The following is a 23,056-nucleotide window of genomic DNA, read 5'->3' on the forward strand; positions in this document are numbered from 1 at the left end:
AAACAGTTCAAAATCATTATGCCCAATTATATTAATATGTGATATCAAAACGTTCAAAATGTGTGGCTGTACACAAGCACTATACATGAGCCATTGTTCTCTTTTATGATATTTTTAGTACTAAGGTTATAGCCCGACCAGGAACATAAAAACCCTCGCCATGTTGCGGAAAATTAATGGTACTAATTTATTTTAATGGCAACAGTAACTGAAAACTTCATTAACATGTCACCTTGCATGTCAATAATTAAACTGTCTATTGCTGTCAAAGTGTAAACAAACTTTATTTTAAATGTGAGCAATTTTTTTTTTCTGGCACGCCCGGCTTTGCATTTGCCAATGACGAGGTGTAAAGGTTGGGAAACGGATTTTAAAGGAAAATACCCGGGAAGAGCGAAAATTTTGAAGGATCAGGCAGGAATGGTGTTATTGTTTACAGGATAATAATAACTAATGTGAGCAATTGATTTTGTAAATTAAATTGCTAAAAACTTTTTAATATATAGTCGAGAAAGAAAAGTGGTTCACAATGTGTTAAAAGTATTTGTCGAAGAGAAATACTAAGGGTTCGGACAATATTTTCATTGAATAATGTTTCCGACAAAGGTTGTCAAATTGACTGACATGTTTATCGGATAGTACAGTCCACTATGAAAATTACCTGTGGTTTGTTTCAACTACCTATTTTAAAGTTTTTTGTCACTTTGTAAGTGTTACCGAGTTTGAAGCGTTCATGAGCAGACATTGCAGTTGAATATTCAAGTTTTGAATTTGATTATTGATGAATAATAAAATAAATCCTACTAGCTCGATTGATGGTTTCATTTAATTTATTTAAACCAGGTTACCTATATAATATTTTTTCGTTAGTTTATGAAAATACCAAATTAGCCCGTAATCCTGAATCCTGATACATAAAGTTAGCCTACTAATTTAACACAGGTACGAACGACTGTACCTACTCAGTGTTGCACTTGCACTATCAAATGCAATTGACGCGCCTTTGTGCCAGGGTTTTTATGTTCCTGGTCGGGCTGTACATTATTAAATAATCATTAATAAATGTAATTCATTTATTTCTTTTACCTCAACTGTCGGTAATTATTCATAATAACCGGCGATTATTCATAATTTTCAATTTATCACATTTACCGTAACATATCGACCAAAAATATATTGTTTGACGACAGTTGACGGACGTATTTGGTTATGGATTGATAAAAGAAAACTGGCAATGAGGATCAATACTGTTGTAGAAAATTCAATAAAACTAGTATCTACGTTAATCTTTAAGACATAAGAAAGATATATCTTTTTGAATTATCCAAATCGGACCATTACTTACGAAGATATTAATTAAGTAGTAAACATAGGCCGTTTTTGCCGCTAAAAGTCAACGTACGCAGGGCCGCGTGACGTCACTATATCCGAATCGAGCGCAGCCGGCGTACTATTGGGATGGAAAATATTTTTTTCCAGCTAAACTATCAGTTTTAGAAAAAAACTTTTAATAACATTTATTCATCAAAATAAAGTAACCTATTGACCAGTAATTTTTAAAAATAAAAATTGTGAAAAATAAGTATCGCTATGTCCAAAAACTACATTTTCATAGGATACGATGCAATGCGGAGACGCGGTTGGGGTGAGTGTAACTTAATGATTGTTTGTATTGAACATAATAATACATAATATGATGCTAATACCCAGTTTCTGGAAGGGGGGGGGGGGGGATAAGTCATGCCCAGCTTCTGGCCTTGGTGGGAGGGGGGGAGAGGCAAGTCATACCCATTTTCTGTATGACTCTAACAACACTTATGAACACTTTATTTGAATAAATCGCCAAATATACCACCGCGGAGACCCCAATCGCGTCTCTGCGTTCCATTGAATCGTATGAGCGTATGGATTTTTTGCGTTATTTTTCACAATTTCTATTTTTAAAAATTACCTATCGATAGCTTACTTTATTCTGATGAATAAATGTCATTACAAGTTTTTCTCTAAAACTGATAGTTTGGCTAGAAAAAAATATTTTCTATCCACGCAGTAAGCCGGCAGCGTTCGGATCGGATATAGTGACGTCATCGTCCCCGCGCCGGGCGGTCAGTGAACTTTTTTAGTAATTTGGCCATAACTTCGTCAATTTTTGTCGTAGAACAAAAATTTTTGGACTGTGTATTAAGGATTTCTTAGCCCTATAAATCTGCATTCACAGCTAAAAATCGAAATGATCCTCATTAAATAGGTAAGCAACAGTGATATAAACAGTGGGACACGAAATATCGATAGCTTGATGCAGCCCTAGTGTACAACGAAAATAATTTCTTTACACAAAATATTCGAAAATTCTGCAATAATGTGTATTCAATCTTTGCATAGCATAATACATAAATAATTGTTTACAGATAAGAAATAACACACTTAGTGCTTAAAATTCGAAGCCCATTGGCAAAAATAAAACTTTATTTAAGTGGTGTCGATTAGAATTAATTTACCTGTGAAATGAACACTTTTCGGGATTATTTCTTTGCGTTATGCCACAATCAATCACGGAACAAGTCACCATGTTTCTGAAATGCAACTTTTCAAAAATATCCACGATTCCACGTTAATTCTAATAAAATCCTTTTTTCAGCGTGCCAATGAGTGCTATCGCTAGAAAATGAGCGTGCTACCACAGAATAATAATAAGTACTAGCACAGCCCCCCTAGACAAAACGCACTTTTTGATCGAGTCGAAATCGAATCCGTCAAAACTCCATACAAAAAAGGGACTTTTCGACTGGTTTGCGATTAAATTATAATTTGCACTTTGTCTAGACCCACAGATAAATAGTACTAGTATGACGTGCTGTCAGTGTCCTGTCACTACATACATACTCTCTAATCTGTGGTACCGTACCAATCACTGACTTACAGTGTTGCCAGAAGGTTACTTTTGAACTGCATTGGTTACTTTTAGGTTACACTAATGAAAAGGTTACTTTTAGGTGATTTTTCAGAAATTGTAGAATTAACTTTTACAGGTTATTCAGTAAAAAATATTAATAGTGACAATTTAAAAATGATGTCATAAACTGCATTTAAACATGAATTTGATTTATTATTTGTTAAAGACAACGAGTTTTAGCGAATGTTCTTCGATAATGAAACGCAAATCCATGAAACGGTTTTATACGACCGGTCACTTTTCGGTCTTCATGATTGGAATCACAGATATGGATTAGAGTAGATACAGCAAGTTGCTCGTCAAAGCGTGCCATACCGATATGTCCAAATGGACATACATGGTCGAGTGATTGAACATCACTCGACCGTTGTTAATTGTAATCCGATTACAACAATCGGTTACGATGATTTTACGAGGACTGTAGTACGAACACGGTAGAAAGAAGAAATTATTAACGGATTGAGAATTGTAATTAACAGCACAAGTAACAAATAATATAATTAGAATAAAGTAGCAGTAGAAGAAGTATAAAGTAGCATTGTTTTTAATACAGGAAATAAAAAATATCGGAAATAGTTATCAGAGAAATAATGATAAAATCACAAAATTTTAACACCAATCCCTAACTAACCAAATGTCACATTATCAATAAGGTTTTGAATTATTTTATTGATAGCAATATTTTTAATTCCTTTAAAAAACATTAGTTTGATCAACCGCGCACATAAAATCATTTAAATTAAGTCGTTTAGAAATATCTTCAAAACTAGGTACCTGACTTAGCTTTATGAAACTAAACGTATTGGCAAAACTACGCATTTTTACATTTATTAAAAATAAAAAGCTTGAGTTAGTCCTTATTTTTTTAAACTAGGTCAGGTACTAGGATATTTAAAAGTATGAAATTAAGTATGAATTACTAGGTACTATTTATCATTATGGAATAACGATCACTACTTTGATATACGCACAATAAAAATATGATTTGCAAATTAATAAGAAAATTTATAATATAGAATTTATTTTAATCCACAGTTAGACTAGCTATAAATAACAAAACATCAGAGCCCCGATTACGGTAACTTTTAACGCCTACAATCCAGACGCGTTTCTGATTCTGCAATACGATTGGTCAAAACAGCTGACGTACGCTGTTGAACGACCAATCGTATCGCAGAATCGAGAAGCGTGTCTGGATTGTTGACGTTAAAAATTACCGTAATCGGGGCTCAGTTTTATCGGAATTAATTAATTGTCGAATCGAGTCACACGATATATTTCGAGGACTTTGCGAATGCAGTACGATGATACGATTATTTTTACATTGCGGAAATCACTAAAATTCGCTAAAATGACACTAATGACGTTTAAAAAGTGGCACGCTCGGCTTCATACAACTTTTGACACATGCTGCATCTATCCACATCTGTGATTGGAATGGTCAAAATTTCGAATTTAGGTAAACGATTGATGATCAATTGTATTCATTTTCCATCCATGAACAACCTTACACAATCGCTCCGCACCCCCCCCCCCCCCCCCGTATGAAGGTTACTTTTTATTCAAAAAGGTTACATTTTTTTATATTTCTGGTTCTTTTTGGAAAGACCCGACTGGCAACACTGCTGACTTATCAACAAAATGGTGCTGGTGCTCGACTCTTGAGACAACCTAAAATAATTAGTACACCCCTAGGATTAGAGATTACACCATAATATTGTTAGCGACATTGAGCATAAATTTTTTCGCGAAGAAAACCTTCTGTACGTACGTAGTACTTTATTATTATTCTGTGCTTGTAGGTACTCCGAATGACTGTAGTCGCACGGTAGTCGTGACTACACCCACCGATCAAAATGGCGGGAATATTTGTTATGCGCAACTTTAGGGAACTGTAACTTCTTTATTTGTAGAGATATTATGTTCATGATTCTTTCACAATAAATTATAAGTTTTACTTATATTTTCAAGTTTTATTAAAAGAAAAATATTGGAAACTTCTAAAATCTGTGTTTTCTGTTTTCTTAGAATAAAAAAATTAAACAATGTTAATTTTTATGAATTCATTTTTATTTTAATTAATTTAATTGGTATTTTGGCTTCACTTATTTCTGGGATTAGGCTTTCACCTAATGGACTAATAGCTTCAATATCTAATGAGCTGAAGTCTTTTATTATGTCTATATTTTTTCTCCACTTTTCTAATCCATTCCAAGCTATCATTACTCCATTGTCTGTACATAATTTTGGAAGTGGTCTACAGATTCTATAGTCAAATTCATTGCACAACATTGTTAGCGAATTAAAAATATAATTATTACAAGCTACTCCCCCTGATACAACAAGTTGCTTATTCTTCTCAGGCAATAAGTTGTTTCTATGACAAAATTCAATGGCTCGCTGTGTTCTGTGAACCAGGTGTCTGGATGTTGCCATTAACATTGCAGCACATAAATCATTTACTTCTGGGATCAATTTATGAGCCACTACTTCATGCTCTAACTCTTTCTTTTTAAGGTGTAAAAAAACCGAAGTTTTTAATCCATTAAAACTAAAGTTACAGTCCTTATAGTCAGCCAGAGGTAGTGGTAGTTTAAAAATATGTGGATTGGTAGCTTTGGCAGCAGCTCTTTCAACCGCTTCACCACCAGACATTTTAGCATATTCTGGTAAATTCCTTAATTTCATTTTTCTAGCTACTTTATCAAACATTTCTCCTGGTGCACTATCCATGCTTTCCCCCAGAAGTTTGAAAACATTAACATCTTCAGCAATAGCCAGTAGACAGTGACCGCCAGATATTAAAAGCACTAAGAATGGAAAATCTATATTGTGATGCATTCTTGCTGCTAGTGCATGTGCTTGCATATGATGAATTGGTATGATAGGTTTCTTGAAGCGTCGCGCGAGGTGCTTGGCGTACTTCATACCGATTGCGAGGCTCAGGGGTAAACCAGGCTTGAGAGTTACTGCTATGGCTGAGATATCCTCCATGGTTAATGAAGCGTTTCGAAGTGTTTTGGATACAATTGGTTCTATATGAGTACGATGCAAATCTTGAGCAACATCTGGAATTATTCCTCCATTTCGCAGGTGTACTAAGTTCTGTGAATGTAATGTTTCTGATAATAATACACCTGCGCCGTTTATAATAGCGCATCCGGTGTCATCACATGAAGTTTCAATTCCTAGTATGGTACCATTTGAATTGTATCTATTTTGTTTGTAATATAATGAGAGAGGTCTAAAATACAAATTGCTTTTGGATCGTAATGAACACATATGTTTTGTAAAATTTATCATTTTCCTGATAAGTAACCCTCTACTTATGAAGTTTGATTGATTGATCACGGCTTTGTCTTAGAATGAATTGATTTTGCGGCTTATTTACTCAATTAACATTATTTGTATCCATAATCCGCATGGCTTGGATGAAGAAATTGAAAACTTTTCTGACATTTCATTCTGTCAAGTTGACAGACGGCGACAGCTGTCATTGTCCTTTGCTTTTCTTTTATAAAAATAGGCAAGGGCATAATATTATACAGCCACCAAGTCTTTAGTTTTTAGACTACCGATTTTTAGTCGGCCGATAGTTGGGCCCGATTCTAATTTGTATGAAGAATCAATCGGTGTAATGGTGCATCCAGACTGGGCGCACGGGTTCGCGCGGCACGCTGGTCATCCTGCTCACCCTGCTCTTAGCACCTGCTCACCCTGCACCATAATGTGCGCACTTCCATACATGCCCATACTGATTACTTACCTAACTGCCCGAGTAAACTATCGGCCGAAAAAAATCGGTGGTCTGCGCCTAGGCTTAGGGCGTCTAGGTTCAAAAGCATGACATGACTCTACATGAGATCTGATAATAACTTTTACACAGTGCGAGCCATCGGTTCGCCTTGGCAACATTTTACATGATGTTTTTGGTGGGATTTATTATTATAATGTAGGTAATAATAACTTAGATATCCAATGCACGAATACTAATTAATGATCCAATGCACGATTCCAACTACAATAAACTTAAGTAACTTATGTGTATGTAGGTACAGTAAAGGTAAAATAAGAATTTAAAACAAATCAGCATAGACTTATTACATCACACAAACTAAATTCAACTTTCGAGAGAGGGATACGTACGATCCTACGCAGGTAGGTATAAATCTGACCCGAATGTTTTTTTCAACTTCTTTAGTTTGTTATGTGCATAATTTCCATCGGACGATATCTTGTAATCTGAGCTCAGTGGCGTATAACAATTCGCTTGCGCGTCTCAAACTCAGTGTGTTCTCCACAAAAATGTACAAATGTTCGCAATATCAAAACCTTGTAATGTATTTAAAGTTCAATAGCAAGACGTTGCTTCTAAAATCAGTGAGTGATAACAGTTTGAAGTTCTTAAGTCAAGAAGTGCCGATTCCTAAAAAATTTGACGAACTTCCCGGGCCGAAGTGCTATCCAATCGTTGGTACTCTGCATAAGTATTTGCCTATTATAGGTAAGGTATTGGTATCACTATACTTATTAAGAAAATGTAATTTTAGCTCGAACTGGCTGTTCACATTATTATTTAATTGTGTCGAATACAATATAATCGTATGCAAATGTATGAAATTTTCTCAACAACGCGTAACAATGTCACTCTTTTCGAATATTACACATTAACACAATATTACTTTACTATTACTACACACACACCTATACAAACAGTTTTATCTTTTTATTAGTATTCTTTTCGTAGTCTTATCATCCTTACAGATTTCCCGCCTTTTGTATTTATTTGTGTACTAATATTACCAGGCCTGTTCATCTCCGCGAGTTTACATCGAAAACAAAACACGCACGATGGCCCACCCACAGGATACTATTCGACAAGGCCTCACATACGAGCGAACATTGACTCACGCACGCGTATTCTTGTGTATGATGGAAGAAAATAAAGAAAATGGTGTACTAAATACTGTGCAGTATTTAGCTGCCTAAATAATAATAAAAACACAGAATGTACTTTTTTAAGTTGCCTCAAGACACTGAGAGGTAAATAAGTAGTTAATATTATTCATGATAATTCCTCCGCCATTTTCCGCAGTTTGCACCTCACGTCACATCATTTTGCCGAAGTCAGCCCTATAGCTTCGGCGCAGTGCCGATCACTGATGTTTGTCAACAAAATGGTGCTTGACTCTTGAGACAGGCTAAATTACACCATATTGTTAACCCTTCATTTGATTTTGTTCACTGGGATGAACATTCAATTGAAAAAAATAATATGCCGAGTGCATACGTCTTAATTTCTGGTAAGTTTTTTTTTTCACTAGAAAATATACTTAAGTTTTGGTAGAAAAATATTTTTATGTGCTAGTCACAGTCTGAAAGTGTTAATTTTAGCCAAAATGCCGGCCATAGCGAAGACCAGGCTTTAGTGTCAAGATGTTTATTCAAGTTTTACATGTTTTTTATTATAATTGAGTAATGACAGTGGTTTTAACGTATTTCATAGTGTTCATGCTTAATAACTTGATTGATTTACAATGCTCATTTAATAAATAAGCCATGTTATACCAGGTCAAAGTCGAGTGTTCATCCCAGTGAACATTGCCAAATTACTAATAATCTTTGATTGTTCATCCCAGTGAACGTTGTCAAATAGGCTATGAAACGTTTATTTTTGCTTAATTTTATTTCAGTGGACTAATTTCTTTATTTAGAGTATTTTTTTATTTTGTTTGGGATGTTGGCAGCTTAATACTGTATATTGCATGATATGTAATATCAGAATAATGTTTTGTTACTGGTAAAAGTGGACATAATTGTTTTCTAAATTTTCATGCAAAATAATTACATATTTTAATTTAGCGGTTGTTTGTAGATTCAAAGTTTGTAGTTCCAAGGAATATTTTTGATTAAAATCATTTTTACTTTTTTATTTAAACCCTGAAGAATATATTTTATAAATGTGGGAGCTGTTTTTTATTATTTAGTGCGACTTGTCCACTTTTAAGTTACACGAACAAAAAATTATGATTTTTTTCTTTAAAAACATTAAACATTGTTTTACCTCAACGATCACACAAAATTGTATGGTAATAGTTACTTTCTTACTATTTTGTGCACCAAAAAGCGTTTAATAATATAAATTTTACTTTTTATATGAATAATTGTTTTAATTTAATGCCGCTACCCTAAATTGGCAATGTTCACCCCAATGAACAGTTAAAATTCTCCATATATTTGGCAGTGTTCATCGGGATGAACATTGTTTTTTTTCTATTTGGTGAAGTTCCGATTTTTTATATATTTTTTTCTGACCTATAAATAACCCTAAGAACATAAATCCGACGATGTATTTTTATTTTTTGATAAATAATGAGTCTGCCAAATTAAGGGTTAATGACATTGAGCATACATTTTTTTAAATACCTTCGCGAAGTAAAACTTCTGTACGTAGTACTTATTATTATTCTGTGATATTACTATTTATGTATGCTTAGCTAGACAATTTTATGCAGCTTATTATTTTATTTATTTTTACCAATGGTCCGTGACCCTCACTCGGCATGGGGCACACTGATAACCAGCGCCGTGGCCTTCGTCACCGTGGGCCACGGCATATTATGCTGAGTGGGGTCCCGTTGCAGTGGGCATCTTGTTGGTGAATGGGTGGCACTGCTCAGTTTACTCTTGTTTTTATGTTTTTTCTTCTTCCAATATTATGTGCCACTGTCATGTCTATGTAAATTGCCTGTATTTGTGTGATGTCCATTGTAATAAATGTATCTTTCTTTCTTTAAATTTTTAGGCGATTACGACGCTGAGGCTCTAGATAAAAATGCATGGTTGAACTATCGTAAATATGGCGATTTGGTGCGGGAGTTCCCGGGAGTGAGGTTGCTCCACGTCTATGACCCCGACGACATCGAAAACGTGTTCCGCCAAGATGACCGGTATCCCGCAAGGAGGAGCCATGTCGCCATGAGAGACTATCGTCTGAAGAAAACTGACGTTTATAACACGGGAGGACTTCTTTCCATGTATGTATAATAAACTATTTTTTCTATTGACCTAGTAAACTATGCATTATAGCGAAAGAAGCTTTTGAAGAAATAAATTAATACTTACCTAAGTATAGTCTCAAGCTAAGAAAAGCTTGTATTGTTTATTATCACTCGGATATAAGTAAATTACTGAAATAATTTTTTTTTGTAAATACAGAAATAAATTCAAAAACAAATCTAGAGCAAAACAAAATAAGGTCATGCCTACAATGTTCGTTGTATCAGTGGGTCTAGACAAAGTGCAAATTATAATCGCAAACCAGTCGAAAAGTGGTCGCAAAGCCCCTTTTTTGTATGGAGTTTTGACGGATTCGATTTTCGATTCGATCAAAAAGTGCGTTTTGTCTAAGGGGGCTGGCCTGTTCATCTCCGCGAGTTTACATCGAAACAAAACACGCACGATAGCCCACCCACATACAGGACACAACACACAACCCACATACAGGATACTATTCGACAAGGCCTCACATACGAGCGAACATTGACTCACGCACGCGTATTCTTGTGTATGATGGAAGAAAATAAAGAAAATGGTGTACTAAATACTGTGCAGTATTTAAATGCCTAAATAATAATAAAAACACAGAATGTACTTTTTTAAGTTGCCTCAAGACACTGAGAGGTAAATAAGTAGTTAATATTATTCATGATAATTCATGCTAAATCATGTATTTCCTCCGCCATTTTCCGCAGTTTGGCACCTCACGTCACATCATTTTACCGAAGTCAGCCCTATAGCTTCGGCGCAGTCCGCAGTGCCGATCACTGACATTTGTGAACAAAATGGTGCTTGACTCTTGAGACAGGCTAAATTACAACATATTGTTAATGACATTGAGCATACATTTTTTTAAATACCTTCGCGAAGTGAAACTTCTGTACGTAGTACTTATTATTATTCTGTGGTTGTATTGTATCGAACCCGGGACCCCAGGAACAGAGAACAGCCCCGCTAAGCTAGAGACTGCTTTTAGTGTCTGGGTTATTGCGATATTGTGACGTAAATAGGTGATAAAATGTACAAAAAATATTCACGCGTAAAACCTAGGTATCCACATGTTGTAGGTACATACACAACACCATACTTAGGCTGAGTTGAGTGTTTTGTATGGAGTTTGACAGATTTTTGATGTTTGTTAAAGTTAAAGTAAGATGGTGCAACCCAGCCTTTAGACTGAGGTGCACCACCTTACTTTAACAGTAACTATAAAGATAACTGGTGCTTTTTATATGGAGTTTGATAGATTTTTGACGTTTGTTAAAGTTAAAGTAAGATGGTGCAACCTAGCCTACTAGGTTCGATTCTCAAAATAGTAGGAATAGATTTTTGTGATCTTGCTGATTAACAGTCAGACGAACCTAACAGCTGCTGAAGTCTGATCCCACTACTAATAACCCATTGCAAAAACCCATATTGAAGCATTAACTATTTTTTTAGGAATGGTCCAGAGTGGTGGAAACTTCGGAGTACGTTCCAAAAGAATTTCACTAGCCCCAAAAGTGTCAAAGTTCATGTCGAGAGCACGGACGGTGTCGTGAAGGAATTAGTTCATTGTATTAAGAAAACTTTTACACCAGGCAATGACTTTCTACCATATCTAAATAGGCTGAACTTAGAAGGTGAGTAAAGTAATACACGCGATTCACAAAAAATACTATGAGGTCTCACAGACACAGTGCGCGTGGACGCACAGAGTGACACACGAATCAATCACATTACCATGAGTTTACGTTAGGTGTGCTCGCTAGCAACAGCGTAAAACAATGTATGACTTCATAGATTTTTTTGGCGTACTCGCTAGCGAGCATACCTAGCGTAAACTCATGGTAGGCGGCACACAGAGCTCTATTCAACGCTACGTGTGTTCGATTTGCTGCTTCATTTTGTCGTTTGTGAATACGGGCGTATACAAATGTAACAGCCTTATAAGCTACAAATGTCTGAGTATAGAATAAAATTTCTCTTTCTTCATACTAGAAGAATATTTGTAAATTATGTAATTGTTAAATTTAACTACGCGTTCTTAATTTGTTTGTGTTACTTATCACAAAGCATTCTTGCGTTTCAGTTATCGGTCTCATAGCGTTCAATGAACGTTTCAACAGTTTTTCTGAAGAGGAGCAGGAACCTCAGTCTAGGAGCAGTAGAACTATAGCAGCAGCGTTTGGATCTAATAGTGGCATTATGAAACTTGATAAGGGGTTTCTTTGGAAATATTTCAAAACGCCTTTGTACAGACAACTTGAGAATTCTCAAGAGTATTTAGAGAAGTATGATTCTGTATTATGGACTTGCATATTTTTATTAACTGCATTTTAATAAGTAAGGTACTTAAATCATCATAATTTTATTTGTCAAACTTTTTACGTTTTTTTACAGGGTTGCTTTAGATATTTTACTAAATAGAGTTAGTTTTTATGAATCAGAGAGCACCTCTGATAACTCATTGCTATGTTCATTTCTGCAACAGACGAATGTGGATTTCAAGGATATTGTTGGAATGATGGTTGACATTTTAATGGCTGCTATTGATACGGTATGTGCGAGTGTAGTAAAAATTTTATATTTAATGTAACTATACTAATCTCTTCAAAATGTAGGATGAAAGTTTTGTTTTAGTCTTATCAAAAAGCGACTAAAGTGACTAACATGATATTCCCTAATTTCAGACTTCGTACGCAACGAGTTTTGCACTATACCACTTGGCACGCAATGTAGAGGCTCAGGATAAACTGTTTCAAGAGATTGTGACTCTACTGCCCACCAAAGATTGTGGAATAACGCCTGACATAATATCAAAGGCTGTATACTTACGCAGCTGTGTAAAAGAAAGTCTAAGATTAAATCCAGTGGCGATTGGAGTCGGCCGGTTGTTACAGAAAGATATAATATTGAAGGGATTTTTGATACCTGCAGGTGTGAGTATTCGTTTGGGACCATTTAATTTATTAGTTAGATAAGATAAATAGGCTCTTATTAAATTTCTAATATTATGACACACGCTAACAACTTTCCAAGCAAATAGTACGAAAAGACCAAATTGACGATTAGGCCATAAAATGTGAGAATAAGTAATGCCTCTTTTATTTTGTTTATAAGATAAGTAGTCAATGTAAATTTTTTGAGCGAGGACATTTATTTTGCAATATATTTTTTCAGACGGTAATAGTTACGCAGAACATGGTGTCTTCACGTCTACCTCAATATGTTAAAGAGCCTCTGACATTCAAGCCCGAACGGTGGATAAGAGGTTCATCCGATTACGAGAATATTCATCCCTTCTTAAGTTTACCATTTGGATTTGGTCCTCGTTCCTGTATTGCTAGGAGATTGGCTGAGCAAAATATGTGTATTACATTGATGCGAGTATGTCTTTTTTATACTTAACCCAGAAGTTTTGAATGTTTTTTGAATTAATAAAAAAATAGGGCAATAATTGTACTTTTTTGTTCCAGCTATTACGAGAATTTGAACTTAAATGGACTGGAGGAAACCTAGGTATTCGTACATTCCTTATCAATAAGCCTGATAAGCCAGTCTCATTGACATTTTTATCAAGACAACTTTGAAAAAAAGGGAAATAAAACAATAAAATATTAAAGTAATTAATTTATTTTCAATATAATTTATTATCACCACCTGCCCCTCGGGTAAAGCATGGAATATGCTTAAGAATTATTTCAAACAGCTATCAAGTGCTTGTTCGAACTAAAACTAGCCGCATATCTACTTCAATTCAGTTACTACCAATTTTTTAAGACCTAGCTATCTACTCCATATCAAAACATAGCATATCTTACGGGAGATAAATATGCAGAGACCGGGCGTTTATCTTTGATTTGTATAGATTTTTCTAGCCTAGGTAAAATACGTTCTACAACAATATCATGAACGCACGATGTCGGATCCTCTTTCAAAACATTTTCAGTTACGACCGGGAAATACGGGACTAAAAATTCAGGGGCAGATGACATAACAATCGGAGTACGTACGTAAGCGTCTGTTAATATTTCCTGGGACATATAAGCAACCGGTCTGGCAATTTGCGGTTTGGATTCTATGACGACTTTTTCCATTTCAAGTTCAGGAGGACAAGGAGCAACAATTTCATGAGCCTCTTCTATTACCATAGGCACTTTGGGGATTTCCAACGGTGGGAGAACTGGAGCAGATGGAATTAGAACAGGTTCTACCACTTCAACGGTATCATCACAATGCACATTCTCATGAATTTCAACATTAACTGGAAGTTCAGGAAGTGAAAGAGGGGGTAAAACTGGAGCTTCGGGAATGTATACATGTTTTTCTTCAACCACAATGACTTCGTTCTGTTCTTCATTTGGTGGGCAGGGAATAACGTCTGTTTTTTCGATCTCCACAGTTAATCCTGGCATTTCAAATGCAGGTAGTACTGGAGTGGCTTCAAACATTTCTTTTTCAACTACTACGCTAATTGGTTTTGACACCGGAACGTATGGCGGCAGTACAGGGGCCTCAGGCACGACTAAGGGTTTTTCTTCTACCACTATTTCCGGGAGATCTGGAACATAAGGAGGCAAAACTGGTGCAGTGGGAACTTCAACGGTCTTAATTTCTATTTCATGATGTTCTTCTCCATGCAGACAAGGCACTACACTGTGTTCTTCTACTAATACTGGTAATTTTGGCATTTCAAATTCAGACAGTACTGGGGCAGCTGGAATTTCAATGGTCTCAATAAAGTTTCCTTCAATCACAGGTTTAGGCACTTCCACTTGAATATACGGAGGTAGTACTGGGGCTTCTGGAGGTGTGACTACTACTTCTCGGACATAACTTTCAGGAATAAAAGATGGCACGACTACTTCAGGAACCTTCTCCTTCACAATAATTTCAGCAACTTCTTCTCTCGGAATCATGGGTAACTCTAGTGGAGGTAATACTGGTGCAGGAGGAACTTCAACCACAGCAACAGTTTCAGGGGCCTCTATAATAACAGGTTTCGGAATTTCGAGATGAGGAACGTAAGGCGTTAATACAGGTGCCTCAGGAATCACTACATGTTCTTCTTCTTCATGAAGACAAGGTTCTTCTAGTTTGATTGATTCTTCAACTACCACGGGTATTTTGTGCATTCTGTGCAATTCCATAACATGTCCTTCTGACACTGATGGCACAAATGGTTTCAGTTCCAAAGTCGGTTGTACAACATGTTGAGTATATGCTACTGGATTAATTTCAATTGTTTCTTTGATGATTGGTTTTGATGATGCCACAATTTCTTGCTCTACAACTTGCAGTGGTTCTTCCATCAACATGGGAATGGGTCCCATGGGTAACCTTGTTTTACAGTCATCTTGTTCAATTTCAGCAATCATTGATTGAACTTGAGGTGGCATTTGTGCAGCAGCCAACATAAATTGTGGCTTGAAGAAAACATTGGTACCTTTTTGGATGAAGTTTGAAATAACTGGAGATCCTCCCGACGAAGGTAAATGCTCGTATTCTGTAACCTTGTCATGTGACGAGTGCTTGGTTATGACAATTTCTGTTGGTGGTTTCGCACGGGGTATGTAAGGTCCAGCAGAAACTGCTATTCCGAAAAGGAACAAAACTAGCCCCGTTGATATCTGGAACAGAAAACGATGTTTTGGTTATTTTTTATCATGCAACAGAAAATCTTATCAAGTGGATTTTGTATCAAATATTGGATTCTAATTCCAATTTCATTCAAATAGAAATGTTTATAAGATTCAAATGCTTACCATGATGCAGCTTACTGGACGAGTAAAAAAACAATGATGATTAGATTAAAAGATAAGGCCAATTTATATGATTTTGAAAATATATCTACAACTGGTTCATCTAGGTGCTAATCGAATTAAAGTAGAGCAATTACTTGAACTTGTTCTAATTATTGTATTTGTAATGTTTATGTAGCTTCTATGTCCGTCAATATTGTAAGTATTATTGTTATTTAATTAACTCAATAATAGTATTATGACGAAACTATTCTGTATTTAAGGTGTATAATTTATTGTATGGGTACAGTTGATTGGAAATTACGAACAATACCACAACACATCAACCACCAAAGCATTTACTTGTATCTTCAAAATGAACATGGTAAGTTTACCTACAAGATTAATTTTACCGAAATTCGTTGTCTTATAAAATAATAATGATTAACATTGTATGTAAAGTGTACTATTTACTTACCTAGTGTGTACCTACATCACGACAATAAACCGAACCGAACCCGCAACCATAGTTTGCCATGTCATTTGTAATCCTACTCGAGTTTCCAGGGCAGGGCCTTGTAATATGACTTCTAAGGTATAACAGAAAGAGAGAGAAAGGGAATTTTTAATATCCAATGCACTCAAACTCAATGCAGCATTACTCTCTAGCACTCTAAGCAGCTATAAAAACATTGTCCGAAAGGGGATGATTCTTGTCCTATCGATTTATCGATGTCTAAGAAATAAATTTACTTTCTATATTGTATTTTTAGCAGTGTAAATGTTTTGATTACCAATAATAACATCTTACCAACATTTTACAGTACATCGCAATTTGGCTTCTGTGTGCGGTCGCTTACTGCATAGCGGCTCCATCTTCCCTTCGGACCCTTCCCGCTGTCCACCACGAGGAAATCCACGACGACTTCGGGCAGTATGCTCTGAGATACGTCACAGCCGAAGGCATCATCGTCTCGGAGCGAGGCCGCTTGGTCCCCAACCCTGATGGCAGGGACCACGCCCTCGTGGTAGAAGGAGAGGTGTCATACATCGGGGAGGACGGCAAGAACTACGTCACCAAGTACTCAGCTGGTTTTGATGGAAGCATAATGGAGGGAGATCACATCCCGGTTGCCCCCAAGGCATAATGTCACTGGAAATCGCTTATTGTTGTTAAGTGTAAATAAAATTATTTATTTTTAATTTATGTTAAGTACTTTATTAACCTTTATACTCGTATTATGCACCTTTACTTACCGAACAATGATGAGTGTATACTTATTTAATGTTAGAAAATACAAGTTTCCTTCTAGAAATACAGGAAATCACTAATTAATAATACTGGTTTGTATTCGTGTTGTTGTTTAAAGCTTGCTATTAGAAATTGACAATAATTATCTAACTACTTGTGGAAAATACCTCATTAGAAAATGTTTATTGTTATAAAAGATCATGCAATACAATATTGAACTAGATATTGAATTTGATAGGTTCACAAATGTTTCTAAGCGCATTTGTTTATGAAATACCTAACGGAAAAACTATTTGGAGATAAAATTCTTCTAGTTGATAAAAGTATATGACTTGCCTTTATCAGCGACTTCGCATGCCTCAAATTCAGTTTTTCACAGATCTTTTTAAATTATAGCCTTTCTTATTCTGATGTATTAAGCAATTTATACTGTAAAGTTTTATTAAAATACGGATTTGCAGTAGTTTTTGCGTGAAAGAGTAACAGACATCCATACATCCATCTTTACAAACTTTCACATTAGTAGGTAACTATATTATTTTTATTAGGATAAAATGTGTAAAGATCTGCCCAGAATCTAGAACCACAAATTACAAAGTACCGTAAGCAGACGGTACGGCACAGATGCAATGTACTTTTAATTTCTTTTAGATTGATCTCTCAATTACTATAATGAGCATTTTTTCAATATATAAAGTCCTGAGATTTATCTCAGACAATAACTCACGAGAACACTACAATTCAAGGTACGTTTTATGTACATGTTCATTGGAATATTTATTTATTAGGTTCTAACCTTTTATCTAATTATACTCGTAGGCTTACTTTATCATAAACATTTTATTTGTTTAATTAATCACTTCCTTTGCGTTTTTGGCAATATTGGTACGAACCTACCTAAGTATCGCAAAGATATAGGTCATATACCTTCAAAGATATCTTAGAAATGTTCGTTTTCAGTATTTTAATGAATTTTATAAAATAAACACAATTTTGTTTACAGATGTTTCTAGTCGGAGTTTTGTTTTTGGCAGCTAGCGCACTGGCGCAACCTACTCTTTACGTTGCACGTGGTACTTGGTGGGACCCCTTTTCCTTAATTCCGTTTCGTAGTAGTCCAGAGATAGCAATTATTAAATATAAAGAGGCAAAAGAAGTACTCGTGAAGGACACGGAAGTGATCCCCGAGGGTCCTGTACTGGATCCACTTCCAATGCTCGATTCAGTTGTACTAGAAAAAGAGGACATTAAAGAAGAATCCGAGGAAGAGAAAGATAGAGAAGAGATTGAACATGAAAGTATTGAAGAACTTAGGGAGGAAGTGCTTAAAGAGGAGGCTCCAAAGAAAGAGGAATCTGAAGAAGATAAAAAAGTTTTGGTGAAATTGGTTCCTCCGCCTCTTAAGCTGATTAGGCTAGCACCGAATTACTACGATTTCTTATAAATATTATTACTGAAAACCGTGGTCTTTGATAAATGCAGATGAAATGAATGTTATATTTCACTTCGGGAAACAGAATACATACCTAAATAACAAGTCGGTATGATATAATAATATGTATTTATTATAATAATTATGATATCATGTATCGATAACAATAAAAGACATTTTCACATATTGCATTTGTTTTTTTTTAATGTTTAGGAACCTTAAACAATAAAATCAACCCAGCTTTTTATTTCATTGAATATCCCTCAGGAACTACATAAGTTTGTTACTTTTATCCTAGACTACCTAGGATAAAAGTAAGAATCTTGGTGGTGTTTTAAACTTCTTACTAATCATTGTATAGCATGGGCCAAACTTACCAGTGTCATTTTAAAGTAGGTATAGTCAGTTGCATTTCAGTATCGGTGTTGAGGAATTATCAGAATAGAATTTACTGATATAGTTCCAGTTATACGAGTATTTAGACAGATAGGTACTAAGTAATCTTTAACGTAATGACTAGAACTTATTTTGTGTACCTACTACGATAATCTCCGTAGCAATTGTATCCACATACGATTTGTACTAATTATATGTTTATTCACATGTTTGTAGTATAATTTAGAGGGACCTAATAATATAAATAAAATTATAAAATAGTCTTGTTACTTAATTTATTACTACTGTCCGTAATTATGTTGCCGTTCATTTTCCGAAAGAGTCACCAGACCAAGGCGTCAGCGTAGGAATTGATGGTGGAGGGCGTTTCTGGACAGAGGCAGGGCCGGCTGGCCGCATGGTGTTCATCACTTGGGGTGGCTCGGTTGGCACCAGCTGAAGGTCATTCATGCTGAACTTGTGGCTTCCTCTACCTCGCCCTGCTGCGGGCTCTCGAACGTAACGATCACCGTGCATTACGTTCTCAGTAGTGGAGTCGTAATATTGAGGCATCTGGTTCTGGTAACTCATCTCCATTGGCATTGGCTGTTGTTGGCTATACATGCCATCGTTGTACGAGAGAGGCATACTCGCAGGCTGGTAGGTAGGCTGCACAGGCGCCGGGGTTGAGGCAGGCTGGTACGTGTTTACGGGCTTAGCAGCATACCTGCTAGGTTTGTGGTGAGCATGGTTTCTAAAACTATCGTCAGATAAATCCATCCATCTCGGTGTGGTAGGTGGAGGCGGCATCGTCGCTGGTAAATGAGCGTTGTACGGGCCCAGGGGCACATAAGGAGTCATGGTGCTAACACTGTTTTTGTCTGCAAGCCGATGAAGATGCACGGTGTTCATGTCTGGGACATATTCTTGGTCGAGTTTCGGGATGGGCATGGCCGTGGTCGATGGTCGTGGCCGTCCCATGTACTTGCCAAGGTTTTCTTCTCGTACTTCTACTTGTGGGGGTTGATCAATGCGTGCTTGCTGGAAGTTGTAGAAGAAATTGGAAGATGGCTGGATCCGAAGATCTCTGTTGTAAATGTCATCGTTGAAGTCCATCGGGACGCTGCTTGATGCACCGGAGGGGCCATAGTGTTGAGCGAGGGCTGCTGACGTCAACAACAAGCACGCTGTTAGGCGAAGCATCTGCAATTAGGTAAAAATATTATATTTTATTAATTGAAAAACATAAAGAAAAAAAGCATTTGTAAATGATTGAAAGTCGTCTTTACCTTTATAAAAGTCGATGTGTACTGAGATCGTTTGTGGGGACCATTCGTTTTATATAACGACATTTTAACAAAATAAAACAAGAAATACAACATGTTTAGTAATTTGTAATAATCTAATGATAATTGCTGTATAAATAATTAGAATAGGTAATATTTTGCGTAAGTTTCTCACTAGAAAGCAAAACCTATAACTATTTTAGTCAGAATGTGGATTTGCAAATAAAACGCTTAGTGGTTAACAATTACTTTATGTGGACAGGAATATGGTAATTAAATAACAATTAGTATCAAAATATACACTGTGCAAATAAAGTTAAGTTGGTAATAAAGTTACATAGTGAAATAAATTAAAAAGTAATATTAAATGACACTGTTGCCTGTTTTGGGCACTCATTGAAATAGTCACTGCAACAAGTTGACATTACAGTCACAATCGTCATCACGACGATTTCAAATGGCAAGTTATTCGCAGTGACGTTAGGAAAAATGCACCTGAAGATAAAGTAGACAGTTTTCCAGACACTCTTTTAAGGCGAAATGTTAATATGATTTAAGAAGTTAAACATTTTTAAAATTTTAAAACACTATACTTATTGATTCATTTTACATAAATGTACAAACGTCATCATTACTATTCATGTTTAACCGTAACTCGTTATTTTATCCAATTTTGTTTCCTACCTGAAAAGGCTTTAGTGGTTCTTAGCACCTACGCGCACCATTTTAAGGAGATCATTTAGTGATATTGAAAAGTTCAATAACTTCCCCCGTGTTTTAAAACTTTGTAAAAACCAGTTTCCTTATTTGAGTCTCATAAAATAAGATTTATAACAGTTGAATGAATTAACGGTAAAGTTTTAGAACTATCAATTCAATTCGATTTTTTCAAGTTATTTATAATTTTCAAAATATTGTCAATTCACCAAAGAAACTTCAGGATAATCATTCATATACATGAGCTTATGTACAATAAGTCTATGGCTTAAATTTTTTAATCTTTATTTTAAATAAATCATATGTAACTGCGCAATGGCACTGGGATTGATACAATGTTAAGTTAACTTAATAATAATATTTGATATTAAATAAGGATTCATTATCTCGTATTCGCTATACTTAGATCAAAATAATGGCTAAGAAGTTCGCTTCGTTCGATTAGAATAAGTCGTTTTGTCTCCTATGCTTACACAAATTGAATGAACTAGAAATACTGATCAATAAATAAATTAATTAGGTAACTCAATGTTTCCTACAATAAGTATGGGTGACCTTGTCAGTTCACAGGTCGAGGGTCATAAGGGGTTGCATCGTGGCCAACATATCTGTTGTTTTTGCGAATTTGGAACCCTTCGCCTGGTGCCGTATTGTAATATATCACTCGGCGTATTCCGAAGGGATCAACGTAGCCAAAGCTACCAGTTTTTTCATTTCCTTCATTTGTTTCTTCTTCATGGTATTGTTTGGGTAGGTAGTACCGGAACCCGTTTCGTCTAAAGGCTACGCCGTCGTAACCGGGGAATTGAGGCGTGTATCCATCTCCTATTCTGACGTTTTGTCTCTGTCTTTGAAGCCAGGCGTCAGCATGTCTGTACGAATTAGGATTGAAAACGTCATAACGCCGATAGGGGGTGCTGTCGCTTGCGTAGTAGCCGTCGTCAAGGGTGTTGGTGTTTGATGAGTCGTAGTCGTAAGGGCTTGATGAAGGCGCAGCTTCACTGGCCGTGATCGGTGGAACTGTGGGCCTGAAGTCATATTTAGGAGTAGATGAGTCTATGGAGTTGGGGGATACGTAGACGTTGGGCGTCGACGTTGGGTTGTAGGCTGTGGAGTATGGAGTGGAGCTTGGATACGGAGTGGAACTGGGATATGAGGGCGGTGGGGGTGTGACAGAGACTTCAGCAGGGAACGAAGATGAAGGAGAGGCAAGGGTGGGTGAGGGAGAGTAGGGCGCTCGGGTCACTCCCATTGGAGGTCCGCGGTTGCGCTGCACGGCGGGCGGAGGCGCAGGAGTGACGCCGAAACCAGAGTCCGTTGGTGCTGTTTTTGCAATTTTTAGTGACTCCTGAAAAGTAACATAAATTAACTTAGAATCTAATTTATAATACAAAATTTATCATTGATTCGTACCTATATCAAGTTAGAGGCAATTTTGAACTTAAAGTGGACGAAATTACATTAGCTTAATCTCTACAATAAACAATTTACTACAACTTACGCCAATTGGTCGATTTTGTCCAACAAAAACAGTCTTAGATTTGTATATCCTGTAGCCCTGATTATCTGCTATGTAATCTTGAAGGCGGAGGTATCCATCGGCACCGACCCAGCCTGTCGTACCTGAAAACAGAAAAAGTATCTGCTTTACAAATTTTATCTGTAACCAGTCTATAATTATGCACCAAACATGAGAGGTTTGATACGAGAGTAGGTTTTGATCAATCTAATTGTTGAAAATAAGTGTGCTATTTATATATCGGTGCATTACGTTACCTACAGTCATAAAAAATACTTACACATTTAAAGAAGAAAACTATTTATACTAACGAATTAATTTATAAATAATATAATTTCTTCTCACTGTATTAATGAGCATAGCTGGGCATTAACTCGTTAATCCGTTAATCGTTAATTAACGAAGTTAACATTTCTATTAACGGATTAACTTTTAAGTTAACTTTAAAAAATGTTAACGGACTCGTTAACTTCCGTTAAATTATCCTAAGTCCGTTAATCGTTAATCCAGTACCTACTATTTACCAAAAAGATATAGCAGGCACGCTGAAAAACACTAGAAAAACGCGTTCTGACAAGTATTTTCGGGCTTCCAGAGCTTTCGTTTTTGTAACCAGAACGAAACGATGTAAAAATGCCTTTTTTTATTTACCTACTTATTTACAAGCTTTATATTGACTTCACTTGTTAGTATGTGTGGGACAAATCTTGCAACTGAATTTAAGACCAGTTCTCCTCAAC

General features: G+C 36.0%; 6 protein-coding genes and 1 long non-coding RNA gene across 18 annotated transcripts in view; 2 read left to right on the forward strand and 5 right to left on the reverse strand.

The window, feature by feature from the left end:
• The window catches only part of LOC135088629 (uncharacterized), a 92,259-nt gene extending 89,436 nt beyond the window's left edge, over positions 1-2,823 (reverse strand). For both annotated transcript variants that reach the window (XR_010261066.1, XR_010261065.1), the window contains exon 1: positions 2,499-2,823. This is a non-coding gene — a long non-coding RNA (uncharacterized LOC135088629). The remainder of the gene's footprint in view (positions 1-2,498) is intronic.
• Positions 2,824-4,573: 1,750 nt separating this feature from the next.
• On the forward strand, positions 4,574-13,620 carry LOC135088626 (cytochrome P450 302a1, mitochondrial). Of its 8 annotated transcripts, none has more exons than XM_063983539.1 (9): positions 4,574-4,720; positions 7,155-7,457; positions 9,759-9,990; positions 11,453-11,634; positions 12,084-12,285; positions 12,395-12,551; positions 12,685-12,933; positions 13,175-13,381; positions 13,471-13,620. In XM_063983539.1, the coding sequence occupies exons 2-9, from the start codon at positions 7,259-7,261 to the stop codon at positions 13,582-13,584; spliced, it is 1,542 nt and encodes a 513-aa protein (XP_063839609.1). In that variant the 5' UTR covers positions 4,574-4,720; positions 7,155-7,258; the 3' UTR covers positions 13,585-13,620. The 8 variants fall into 8 exon arrangements, with proteins under 8 accessions (XP_063839609.1, XP_063839613.1, XP_063839608.1 ...); XM_063983543.1 differs by having other exon boundaries at positions 7,243-7,457; XM_063983538.1 differs by having other exon boundaries at positions 4,574-4,716.
• Positions 4,727-7,111, reverse strand: LOC135088627 (tRNA N6-adenosine threonylcarbamoyltransferase, mitochondrial-like). Its single transcript, XM_063983547.1, has one exon. The coding sequence runs from the start codon at positions 6,254-6,256 to the stop codon at positions 5,009-5,011; it is 1,248 nt and encodes a 415-aa protein (XP_063839617.1). The 5' UTR covers positions 6,257-7,111; the 3' UTR covers positions 4,727-5,008.
• Positions 13,621-13,633: 13 nt separating the features above from the next.
• Positions 13,634-15,767, reverse strand: LOC135088625 (titin-like). The gene is made up of 2 exons (XM_063983537.1): positions 15,760-15,767; positions 13,634-15,624 (listed from the first exon to the last, which is right to left on the reverse strand). The coding sequence occupies exons 1-2, from the start codon at positions 15,760-15,762 to the stop codon at positions 13,795-13,797; spliced, it is 1,833 nt and encodes a 610-aa protein (XP_063839607.1). The 5' UTR covers positions 15,763-15,767; the 3' UTR covers positions 13,634-13,794.
• LOC135088628 (flexible cuticle protein 12-like) lies at positions 15,403-18,029 on the forward strand. Of its 2 annotated transcripts, none has more exons than XM_063983549.1 (3): positions 15,403-15,485; positions 16,020-16,120; positions 16,560-18,029. In XM_063983549.1, the coding sequence occupies exons 2-3, from the start codon at positions 16,112-16,114 to the stop codon at positions 16,881-16,883; spliced, it is 333 nt and encodes a 110-aa protein (XP_063839619.1). In that variant the 5' UTR covers positions 15,403-15,485; positions 16,020-16,111; the 3' UTR covers positions 16,884-18,029. The 2 variants fall into 2 exon arrangements, with proteins under 2 accessions (XP_063839619.1, XP_063839618.1); XM_063983548.1 differs by lacking the exon at positions 15,403-15,485 and adding an exon at positions 15,534-15,954 and having other exon boundaries at positions 16,046-16,120.
• Positions 18,030-18,620: 591 nt separating this feature from the next.
• LOC135088631 (uncharacterized) lies at positions 18,621-20,093 on the reverse strand. Its single transcript, XM_063983551.1, has 2 exons — positions 20,084-20,093; positions 18,621-19,997 (listed from the first exon to the last, which is right to left on the reverse strand). The coding sequence occupies exon 2, from the start codon at positions 19,995-19,997 to the stop codon at positions 19,122-19,124; it is 876 nt and encodes a 291-aa protein (XP_063839621.1). The 5' UTR covers positions 20,084-20,093; the 3' UTR covers positions 18,621-19,121.
• Positions 20,094-20,315: 222 nt separating this feature from the next.
• LOC135088632 (uncharacterized) overlaps positions 20,316-23,056 on the reverse strand; it is a 54,613-nt gene continuing 51,872 nt past the window's right edge. For all 3 annotated transcript variants that reach the window (XM_063983552.1, XM_063983553.1, XM_063983554.1), the window contains exons 4-5: positions 22,299-22,420; positions 20,316-22,145 (exon numbers count right to left, since the gene is read on the reverse strand). In XM_063983552.1, coding sequence (XP_063839622.1) covers positions 21,357-22,145; positions 22,299-22,420 — 911 coding nt within the window. In that variant the 3' untranslated portion in view covers positions 20,316-21,356. The remainder of the gene's footprint in view (positions 22,146-22,298; positions 22,421-23,056) is intronic.

The sequence above is a fragment of the Ostrinia nubilalis genome, chromosome 4, assembly GCF_963855985.1.
Source record: "Ostrinia nubilalis chromosome 4, ilOstNubi1.1, whole genome shotgun sequence".
Taxonomy (NCBI): Eukaryota; Metazoa; Arthropoda; class Insecta; order Lepidoptera; family Crambidae; genus Ostrinia; species Ostrinia nubilalis.